This window comes from Takifugu flavidus, chromosome 9, assembly GCF_003711565.1.
Source record: "Takifugu flavidus isolate HTHZ2018 chromosome 9, ASM371156v2, whole genome shotgun sequence".
In the NCBI taxonomy this organism is placed as follows: domain Eukaryota; kingdom Metazoa; phylum Chordata; class Actinopteri; order Tetraodontiformes; family Tetraodontidae; genus Takifugu; species Takifugu flavidus.
In genome coordinates this window covers 708,061-719,388 of record NC_079528.1, presented here as the reverse complement: position 1 = coordinate 719,388, position 11,328 = coordinate 708,061, and the positions used below count along the sequence as shown (strand labels likewise).

General features: G+C 44.6%; 2 protein-coding genes across 3 annotated transcripts; both read right to left on the bottom strand.

Annotated features, from left to right (window-relative positions):
* Positions 1-1,677: 1,677 nt before the first annotated feature.
* Positions 1,678-3,372, bottom strand: LOC130531635 (gastrotropin-like). The gene is made up of 4 exons (XM_057043719.1): positions 2,502-3,372; positions 2,271-2,431; positions 2,086-2,175; positions 1,678-1,966 (listed from the first exon to the last, which is right to left on the bottom strand). The coding sequence occupies exons 1-4, from the start codon at positions 2,566-2,568 to the stop codon at positions 1,907-1,909; spliced, it is 378 nt and encodes a 125-aa protein (XP_056899699.1). The 5' UTR covers positions 2,569-3,372; the 3' UTR covers positions 1,678-1,906.
* Positions 2,953-11,136, bottom strand: LOC130531629 (alpha-1B adrenergic receptor-like). Of its 2 annotated transcripts, none has more exons than XM_057043710.1 (2): positions 10,173-11,136; positions 2,953-4,048 (listed from the first exon to the last, which is right to left on the bottom strand). In XM_057043710.1, the coding sequence occupies exons 1-2, from the start codon at positions 11,134-11,136 to the stop codon at positions 3,504-3,506; spliced, it is 1,509 nt and encodes a 502-aa protein (XP_056899690.1). In that variant the 3' UTR covers positions 2,953-3,503. The 2 variants fall into 2 exon arrangements, with proteins under 2 accessions (XP_056899690.1, XP_056899691.1); XM_057043711.1 differs by having other exon boundaries at positions 10,320-11,136.
* Positions 11,137-11,328: the final 192 nt, after the last annotated feature.

The following is an 11,328-nucleotide window of genomic DNA, read 5'->3' as shown; positions in this document are numbered from 1 at the left end:
AATCTTTCCCTCACATCTGTTTGGAATCATATCCATGAGCACCGCAGCTTCCCTGGCAGAAGTTAATATTCAGAATTGTATAAACAGGTCCCCTCTTTCTTCTGCTTCCACCTCCACATTTCAATAATGGCTTTCAGCGTTTGATGACATTTTAATGCATACAAATCTATTCAGTGAGGGGGCTCTGCGTGACTCCATTCTCCTCCGGTTTGATGCTCTGAATGGCTGCCCTTTTTGTGTTGAACTCATTGTATTATTCATTTTTCATCATGAATTTTATAATTCAGCCAGTGAACACATTTCAGACATATGTGCCATTCCAGCCCGCCGATCCAATCTGTGAAACATTACAATATATCACTCTCCAAACTACAAGTTTGTTTTTCACATAATGATCTCGATTAAGATATGATTAGACACGAGTGTGGGGGGGTCGCTGTAGCGTGCTGCCTTCAGCTGAAACAATGATTGTATTTACTTAGAGAAAGGGTAGAAGCAGAGTTGAATGTATAGTCTGTGGGTGGAGGTGGGGAGCGCTCCAGTTGTCAGTGATAATGGATCATTCTGTCAGCCTCCTGTAAACAGACCTCTGTGGATTCTTTCATTGTTCCCTCAGGGAACAGTTGGGGTCAGATATTGGTGCTACTGCGAGGTTTGATTACATTATTTTTGTTTAAACATGCATTCTTTTAAAACGACATTAAATTAACAGTTGAAGGAAGCCTAAAGATAGTAGAATTTTATTTTTGGCACCTAAAAACCATAAATAACATAATATTCATTAGATTAAATTATGTCCATAGTGTGTTTGCTTAATAATAATAAATATAATAATGTATGATATAATTATAAATAATTGGATGCTTTTCCGACAAATAGACATAAACGGGCCACCGCAGTAGCCGCCTGATCGGGCCGGGAGCGCCTCCCAGCGGTGAAATGCGAGAGGTGCAGCGGCTGCGAGCTGCCGGTGCAGATGTCCAGTCGAGATGATTTCAGACTTCTGTCCTCCTCTCTTCCCTCTCTGTACCATGTGCTAGTTGAATGGCTGTTTTGTACAATTACAACTGTTGCCAGGCTTCCACAGAATAGCAAACTCAACAGGTAACCCATCCTTTTATTCTGCCCGTGACGCAGGCGATCTAAAATCCGACCCAATAAATAAGTCGTCAATGCATCACCGCTTTATCCGGTTTTTATAAAGGTCAATTAACGCCAAAAACACTTTAACAGATATCACATGATTGAAAAAGCCGCTCCCATCTTGTTTTTCACGTTATTTACACAACCAGCAGCATTCCCACGTTGACCCTTTAGCAGCCATCTTACAGTGAGTCGCACAAATGCACATGTTTGTAGATGTCTGCTCTGCTTTCAGTCACAGCAGCAGGAAGTGAAACAGGCCTCGAGGATGACTAATCACATCTGACATTCTCACCCTGTAATGACACAGATTCGGTTCCCCAAATAACATTCCCCCTGCTGAGGGGAAATTTAATTGCCACTTAAATACAATGACTAAACACACTAATGCATAAAGTTCATCCATCTTTTTTGTTCTTACGTACAGGCAGCTTAATATCAGTGGATGAGAACATTAACGATACATAAACACGAACAAAGGGACGCTGTGAAAATCAGCAGAAAGCATTCCAAAAGAAAATATCACGCGTCTGCTCCAGTTCACATTTTATTTCTCATTTTGAAACACGTTGGTGTGACTTCACCGTTGGGTGCACAACACATCCAGCCGCTCTGACACAGACCCAAAAGGACACGAACACTTTTGCCTCCCTGCGTATGTGAGGGATCCTTCTGAACCTCCTGGAGTCACAGCAAACTTTTTCACGATGTGCTCTGCCTCTGCCAGCCTCTGCTCCAATAAAACATGTTGAGTCTCGCAGCCTTAAAGTCTCCTGCTTATTCTTTTGAAGGTCACTCCCTTCTCTCCTGGAGTTGTGCAATTCTAAAGGGTTGAGAGAGGAAAGGAGAAGTGTTAATGTGGAGTTAAATCCACTGAAATCGGACACCAACACGGACTCTGTGAGAGCAATGGAAGTCAGTTTAACTGATTGGTTCTTTTACCATTATCAACTTGTCCCCATTGACCTCTGCTGTGAAATGGTACTGAGGAAACTGGACCGAGATCTTTCCGTTTTCCATAAGAACTGGAGCCTGGGGATCAGAAAGACGTCCGTTAAACCCTGATTTCATGACAAAAAAAGGATGAAAACTTTCAGATATCAGGGTTGTTGCTCTCACCCACCCACCTTGAACTGGATGCCCTTCATGGTCACCAGCTCACATTCCTGACCGACGCTGAACGTGTTCGACCACGTCCAGTTGGGAATGGTTTGTGTCCAGGTGAAGTCGTTCCCATTCTGGACCACCTCTGTTATCACTTTGTGGTCCGTCTTGGCACCGAGGAGTCCTGTTACAGAGGAAAAATAAATCACATCCATCCTTTTATGGCATGAGCGTCAAGAATAAAATTTGTGTACCGATTGCTTCCAAAAACTCCTCGTAATTTTCCTGAGTCTCCAGCTCGTATTTCCCAGTGAACGTCATGGTGGTAAAGCAGAGAGAATAACACAAGAAAAGTCTTTATGACACGAAATAAGGAGTGGCCTGCTGCAGCTCTGACTAACGCCCACATCCGCTGCTTCCTTTCATCACACCAAAATCAGCTGTTAATGTCCCACATTGACCTGTCGGCTGGTTTATATCTCAACTTTAGTCACACAAGGGTGAACGAGGCTTTCAGCACCGGTCAGCCTCAGGTTTTAGCTGTGTGTGCAGCTCGTTTGGGTGTGGAGCGGTGGGGAAGACCCCACACTGTAGTGTTGGACTAGCATGCAGATTTATACAGAATCCCTCCACAGTAAATCAGTATTTTCACCTCCTTTCACCCTCTCTTCGCCTCAGGGTGTAGTTACGGAGTCTGCCTGAAGGTGGCGTTTGATCAGCTTTATTTCCACGTACAGTATTGGTCACATTTTTGATGCAGCTGCTTTGAGCTTGTTGAATGTCAAACATACAAACAAGATGATATGTGGTGATTGTGCGCACAGTAAAACTGGGTTATATTCTCAATTCCACAACACAGATAAGATATCAAGTGATTGTAACAGAAAGGTGACTTTTGTTTTTCTGACCACACTTTTTACACAAGCCGGGTTCGTTGTTCAGTCTTTTAGGAGGGAATAGAATCTGGGTGGTAAATATGTCTGTGCTTGTGGCGAACGTGTTCATTTCCGCTGAAATTAAGTTAACGGCTAATCTAGATGCATGCACCCAGGTCTCTTTAACAATCCTGTCAATATCAGCCACCTATACGGTCATAACAGACAAAAATAGTTCTGATGGAGCAGCAGTGACAATATTCCACACTTTCACCTCACATTAGCCACTAATGATGCCAACAGCCCACTGACGGAATGATCATGACTACAGCGAGTGTGTGAAACTCCACAAACACCCTTTAAATCCCTCAAACAGAAGAGTCACACTTTGTTGTCAGGGGCAACGCCGTCTTTGTGCATCCCCTGCTTGTCCCGGTTCTTTGCAAACGAGAAGCTGAAGACCCCTCCGCTCATCTCCTCGGGGGTTTTAGCTGCCCCCAGACCTCCTGGCTGGCTGTTACCAGGCAGCAGCTTGGGTGTGGAGGGTGATGGGGTGGAGGTGCCCCAGATGTACAGCATTTCTCCTTCAGGGCAGGTCGGGAGGCCCCTGCTCAGGTAGCTGGGGCTGGGGCTGGCCGAGGAGGGCAGGGTGCGCTGGCTGCCGTTCAGGCAGCTGGAGTTGTGGTCTGCTGAGCCTTTGCGCGAATGTCCAGAGGCGCTGATGTTGGAGGAGCGGTAGTTGTAGGCCTTGAAGCCAGGACGCTTCCGCTGGTGACACTGACACCTGAGGATGCGGATGAAGGCCAGCTTGAACTCCCGGTTGTAGCAGGGGTAGATGATGGGGTTCAGGCAGCTGTTGAAGTAGCCCAGCCAGAAGATGACTTTGAAGAGGATTTCAGGAGGGCGCAGGTTCACATTAAAAGACCCTGGAGAGGGAAATCAAGGGGAAGAAGATCGTTCAGCAGCAGCCAGGGAGATTTCTTTAGGTTGGTGTTCACTTATGTGCCGCACAACAACGTCTGTTCCCACTTTAGCAGGAGACAGGAACATTGGTGTTTTTGCCCTCTGACATTCTGTTGGTCCACTTCATGTTTGCATGCACAGCATTGCATTGTGGGATATGGTGTTTTTGCAGGTAAATGAATGAATTTGCCAGTGAATTTAGGCCAAATATACACAATCAAATTTGACGGGTTTGCAGCTTTTTTTTTGGAGAACGCTCCAAAAATGTTAATCTCATTACAATAGTCATCATCTGAGTGTAGTGTCATTAATGTAATCGAATCTATTAATCTCTGTGACTGATCCAGCTGCACACAGAAAGTTTGTGTTAATATTACTCAATTATTGCACATCAGTAGATTAAGACTTTATTTTACTTCAATTCAATCTGATTTTCTTTTTTTTATAAGATAATTGTAGTTCTTTTGTTGTAGTTCTTTTGTTTTTAGCTAAAGAAAATAAATAATTAGTAAAACAAAAATACAACACATTTTTACTGCCATAATTAGGAAGTTCGGTTTTTCAAAATTACTTGCATAGAAAATTTGTTTCAGTCTGCAGCTAAACGCTAATAAAACGGTATCAATGATGGACAACCACTGTGTTTAAACCATCAATATTATTCTTATTACTACAGTGAAAGTTTTATTTTATTTGGATGATATTTGAGTCTTCAGAGATCTGCAGGTCACATTTAAACCTGTAGGTGGCAGCATAGCTACACCACAGAGGACTGAACTCTTAAAAAGTATTAGTATTATTAACTAGTAGTATTAAACTAACATTTAATACTACTTTTACTACTACTACTTGTGATGGTTCTAATCATTAAAGCAATACAGACAAAGCTGACATGGTAAAACAGATTTTTAGATAAAAACTCAATTTGGACAGAAAACATAACATGACAAACTGTTGCGTACATTTTCCCTGACATAGATCTATTTTAAAAACATGGATGTGTTCAAAGAAATTCATTGTCTCTAAGCAACATTTAGTTTTAGAATATATGTAACTAGACCAATGTGATCCCAAAAAACCCAAACCTGATTTTATACATTCACGACATCATTTTATTTTGGGTTTTGAGATTCAAGGACATAAATGCCTAAATGGTGACCCTTATTTGCACAATTTGAGGGAAAAGATTGCACAGAAACAGTAAAAACAAGATGTCTGTGGAGTTTTCTCCAAATTAGAAGCAATGCTAATGATGGAAACAATAAGGTGGAACTTGTTCTGCATGCTAATGAGCAGCTTTAGCCAAGATTAGGATAAACGGCGTTAATCTTTCCTCGTCTCCCCTCCTGTGGCCAGGCTTAAATGGAGGAAAAGGCTTTTAAAAGCAGGGATGCCTGGAAACAGAAACTGGAAATTAAACCTGCGAGAGACGATTCGCCAAACAGACGATTTTGTGTTGTTTGTGCTGATGACAGCGAGTCTGCCAGTTTCTTCACATCATCCTGAAATCAACCCAGATCCCAGAGAGGCTCAGGGTCGGCTCTAATCTCTGAAACCTAATCTAACAAAAAGGTAACATCAGTCACATCACAGGTTATATTATCAGCAGCTATAATAAACCAGAGGCAGATGAACTTTGGTCTAAAAGTGGAAAAATCTATTAAAACCTACAAACAAAAACCATTTCCAAACTGGAAATCAACATTCTTCAATAACACTAATGATGCATCTACTGTTATTAATTGTGAGTGTGTTCCTGAACAGTAGATAAATGGGTCCTTTCTTAGCCCCTGGTATGTTCACATGCTCTTTTTTAAACATTAATGGACAGCTACTTAAATGCCGTGAGAGGCGAGTTTGTAATCAGGATTTGGACTCAAGTGGCAGCAATTAAACCTCCGACATCTTGTCCCAGCTGTCCTGGTCTCCAGTCCCAGCTGCTGCTGCATTTTGTTAAAATATTTTCTCCGTTTTTTCTCTTTATCTGCTTCAGGTCACAAACAAAAGGCAGCAGCGACTATGACAGTTTCCACTTTAGCTTTGCTAAGAAAAAACCTTGGAAAACTGAGCAACTTTGAGATGATTCAAGTCAATTATCAATTATTGCTGGTGTGTGGGTGGTTATTTTCTTCAATTTTACCTTCTGAAACGGTTTCAATGCCGCATGTTTGCGCCCTGCTTTGTCTGATCAGCTCTCCTAGACTGGGTTTATTTTAGTTTCTCTCTAGAATAAATGTTTATGTACGTGCGTTGTGCTGATAATAGCGCAGGAAACGTGACTCGTGTGTAAACACAAATCTGCGCTTGATTTAAATTTAACTCCGCTTGTGTGTGCAGTTGTTATAATTCCCCCTTTATTGATACAAACAGGCTTCCTGTGGACAGATATGGAACATGTTTACGTTAAAGTCCTATTCAGATGTATTTGTTGCCCAAAAGCAGCGTCGAGGTGGAGGGGAGGAGGGGCCTCTCTGCACCACAATGGCAGAGAGATAAATGAGGAAGGGGTCGCTGGCGCTCCTCAGGGCGGCCTCGCATACTCACACCGAACACAGGAACATCTTAACAAAACAAGGCATCCTGTTATTGTCAGTAATTGGATGAAACAGTACCTGTGCTGTGCCACACACACACACACACACACACACACACACACACACACACACACAGAGTTTCATCCTGTTTCACACACCCTAAATATGATTAATAAGTCTTAATGCGAAAGGACAGAGGGGTTATTGCCCTTGCAGATCGTCCTTAAATGAAATCACAACATAGTATTTCTGGGTAATTGCCTTGACATCCCAGGCGCCCCTGCTCCCCCCCCCCCACGCCCTCCTGGCCCCTTCAGCCCCTCCAACCCAGCTCTGCCACCTCCATTATTCTTCAAGGCTCCCTCACTTGTAGCGCTCCTGTGATTCTTTTTTCTTTCCACCTTCAAAACAATTTTCAATTACCGTCTGAACGGTGGAGAAACGCACGCACGCACGCACACATGCGTGATTCACATACATCCACAGCCACAGTCTAAATAAAAGACCTCTAAAATGGCAACAGAGGCTTCATGTCCTGAAGTGTTGGTTGTCTCACGTGTGGGCAGAGCGTTTGCATCATTGGCTGCTTGTGAGGCGTTTACAGGACATGGATGCCTGCGCTGGGTGTGAAACAGCCTTGGAACAATGTGTGTGATGAAAGCGGCTGAGGACTCGACAAAAGAGGCTGACGTTGAGCACGGAAGAGATTTTTCTTGTGTATTTAAATATGATGAGTGTGAATATTAGAGCTCTACGAGTCAGGCCAAACCAGTGCAACGCTGGGATGCACTGGCTTCATATTTGTACAGCAGGAAGGGGTGATGAACTTTATTTATGTTAGGAAGAAAGATAAATGTTAAATGTCACTGGATGATATGAGTCATGTTTACAGTGTTGTTGTTTTATACTCATCATATCAAAGAATCCTGGTCCGGGCTGTTTTGATGCCATTTGACTTGGCATTAGCATGTTTGTTTTGGCTAAAGTCAGCTATTCTGCAAGCTGTATGTGCTTTTTTGAGGATTGTATTGTAGGTTGCTATGGCGATTTGTCGTATCCCCTCTGGAAGTTGGCCAAATCTCATATTGCCCACATGTCAAACACATAATTTCCTCTGTATGTTAAATATCTGAATGAAAGCCTGATATTTTTTAGACACAAATGCTGCATGTGGGTCGGAGGAGGCTTCAGCAGGTGTAAACCTGATGTGATCACTGCATGTTGATACCACAATTATCACAAATTTATTGTGCAACATCTCTGTTTCAGTGGTTTCCACACGAGACTGTAAGAGAAGCTAAACTCTTCAGGTTATCTCTGCCAGAAAGCGAATCTAGACGGGTCAGTAAATGTGCGTGAATTTTTGGGCTGCAACCTCATCTGAAGTACCATTTGGTTCAAACCTTTGATGTCCTGTTTATAATGTCAGGATCTGTATATCTTTCTTTACTCCAACTTAAAAACATGAAAGGAGACATTAAAAAGGAGCCGGGCTGGACTCGAGACGCACGCTGGCCATTTATCTGCAGGAACAACAACGATTTGTTGACGGACGCTGAATGAGGCCTCTTGTGAAGGAGTTTACATATCCCCAGGTCAGAGGTCACGGTGGCTCTTTTCAGAGCAGACTCCAATTTGTTAAAATCAGAGGTGATGAAAATTCTTAACCGTGAATCTTCAGCTCTCTGCTGCTGCAGGAAGAGCCCCACATATGGAACACATCCGTGGCAGCAGGCAGGAGAAGGACATGAATAATACAAGAAGAACTCGCCTCGCCTCCCCCCTGACAGCACCGGCCACGGGTTCTCATGCTCCGCCCACTAATGCTGCACACACGACGATGCGTCATGTTGGAGAAACATCGGAAACCCGCCATCTATGCTGGAACTGTTCATGTGAAACCGCCTCACTGTCTGACAAACATCCAATAAATAAAGTGTCATCAATATGTGCACGCTGACTTGGAACGCCTGGATGAGATATTAGCATTAGCTCGCAGCCCGGGTCGGTTCTGGAGACGACCCACCTACCACGACGTCCAGCCACAGGGTGTCACTCAGGGAAACCACTGAAATCTTTCATTTGTTCATTCATTCCAGCCTGTTTCTACAAACCTGTTCGCTTATTTAAATGGCCCTCTGACCTCCATCCTATCTGTAATTACACCTTCTCAGATCTGGAACGTCAGATTGTTGGAATTCTAATTTCCCAAAACTCCTTGATGCCAAGCCCCCCCCCCCCCCCCCGGGATGAGACCTGGTCTTGTAATCCTGGCCCGCATTTTATGTCCACGCCGGGGCGGTGATAAGCAGCAGCTCGGGGCGTAAACACACCATGGTGACAACCCTAAATGGATAAACAGGTGCCTCAATATAACCATAACCCGGAACGCTGCAGGCAATCAGCACCAAGGAAAGGATCATCAGCACAACGCTCGCTGTGCACGCTCCAGCGCTGGCGCTCTCCTGACTGTCTCTGCACAGCTCAGCTCATCAGCAGCCCCCCCCTTACACACACACACACACACACACACCCTGGACAGGCTATTTAAACATCCTGCCATGGAAGGCAGTTTGAGCAGCTGCATCACAGGAGGCCCCGGCAGACCCCGCAACATCCATCCAATCATTCATTATCACGATGAGTGTCGCCGTGAACCGAGACAAACTAGTGCCGCGATAACCCTGATAACGTTTCAAATAGCCTCTCCCTGTCAGCTGCTGCATCTTTCCCCCACGTTAGACCGTTTTTATAGGCTACAAAACTCGAGAGCCGTCGTGTGAAAGGACCCGCGGCACTAGAGCTACAAATGGATAGATTCTCTTCTCTTCTGGTGGCACAGATGCAATGCTGAAGCGTTCCGATGCTCCCAGGAGACTCTGGTGTCAGTGGTGATATAAAGCCTGCATTTTTAACCTTCAACTGATGACTCTGAAATTCATGCTACCGGTTTCACTGTCATTAGGCTTCAGCCTGACATTGGATTTAAGGAAATGATCAATGTTTTAAACTTTAAACGTACGAGTGAAAAATGAGCACCTAAAGGCAACATGATGGCGTTAATAAGATCCTTTGCAGCTCAATTCACCCATTTAATGATTATAAAGTATCATATAAGTAGAAAACACATTAGAATATTTAGTTGCTTACCTACTGTCTTACTTTATATATATATATATTATATATATATATATATATATATATATATATATATATATATATATATATTATATATATATATATATATATCTATATATATATATATATGTATATATATATATGTATATATATGTATATATGTATATATACTGTATATATAGCAGGTAAAGTAGGACACACACACACACACACACACACACACACACACACACACACACACATATATATGTAAAGTATGAATAATTCTAATTTGAAATGATTAAACTAAATTATTTGATGAAATTGTGCACAGGAATACAGTATTTAAACTTCAAATTTGTCTATAAAAACTATAGAAAGGTGCATTCCTCAGAAAGGCACTTGGATAAGTATTTTCCCCGCCACCTTTACCTACCTATGGGTAAGGCCAGAAAGAAGGGCAGCCAGCAGAGCGTAAACATGCCGACCACTACTCCCAAAGTTTTAGCCGCTTTCTTTTCCCTGGAGAACTTTAGAAGTTTCACCGTGAGGGAACTCCTGGCCTGGTGCCCACGGCCCTTACCGGTGCCGGAGTGGCCGGGCTCTTCGTGCACCTGACAGCCCTTGTGGATCCTGAGGGTCAGTTCGCTGGAGTTCATCCTCTCCCGCATTACACCGGCTTCAAGGTTCTTAGTGGTCCGTTTGGCGACGATGTAGACCCGGCAGTACATGGCCAGAATGACGACCAGCGGGATGTAGAATGAGCCGAGGGAGGAAAAGAGCGCGTAAAACGGCTCCTCGGTAATGGGGCACTCCGTGTCGTCCGGCGACGGCGGCTGCTTCCATCCGAACAGCGGCCCGATGGAGATGACCACCGACAGCGCCCACACCCCGAGCATGGCCAGCAGAGCCCGTTTCTCCGTCACGATGCCCGGGTACTGCAGCGGGTGGCTCACTCCGATGTAGCGGTCGATGGATATTACGCACAAGCTCATGATGGACGCGGTGCAGCACAGCACGTCCACCGCCGCCCAGATGTCACAGAAGATCCTGCCGAACACCCAGTAGTTCAGGATCTCCAGGGTGGCGGATACCGGCAGCACCGTGGTGCTCAGCAGCAGGTCGGCGATGGCCAGGTTGATGATAAAGTAGTTGGTCGGGGTCCTCAGGTGCCTGTTGCACACCACAGAGAGGATTACCAGGATGTTGCCCGCGATGGCGAACACGATGAAAGCCCCCAGAACCAACCCGAGCGGGATGGCACGGGTGAGGCGCACCTCGTTGAGCGCCGTGTGGTTCCCCCCAGCGCTGCTGCTGAAGTTGACTCGGGAGGACGCGTTGTCGAGTTGAGTGGAATCATTTTTCCACAGAAAGGTAACATTGTCAGTGCTCAGACTCATGTTGTCTCCAGGGGTCCTCCATAGCAGGCTTCAGATCACTTGTAAATGCTGATCTCCAGAGTTTTCTGAAGGGCGCGAGTCCGCGCGGCTGACTAACTTCAACATTTTTTCTCAAAGCAGCACCGAGCAGCAAGCGCGCAGCCATGCAACGGCTCTCCTTCCACTCTCCCGAAGCCCAGTGGAGATGACAGG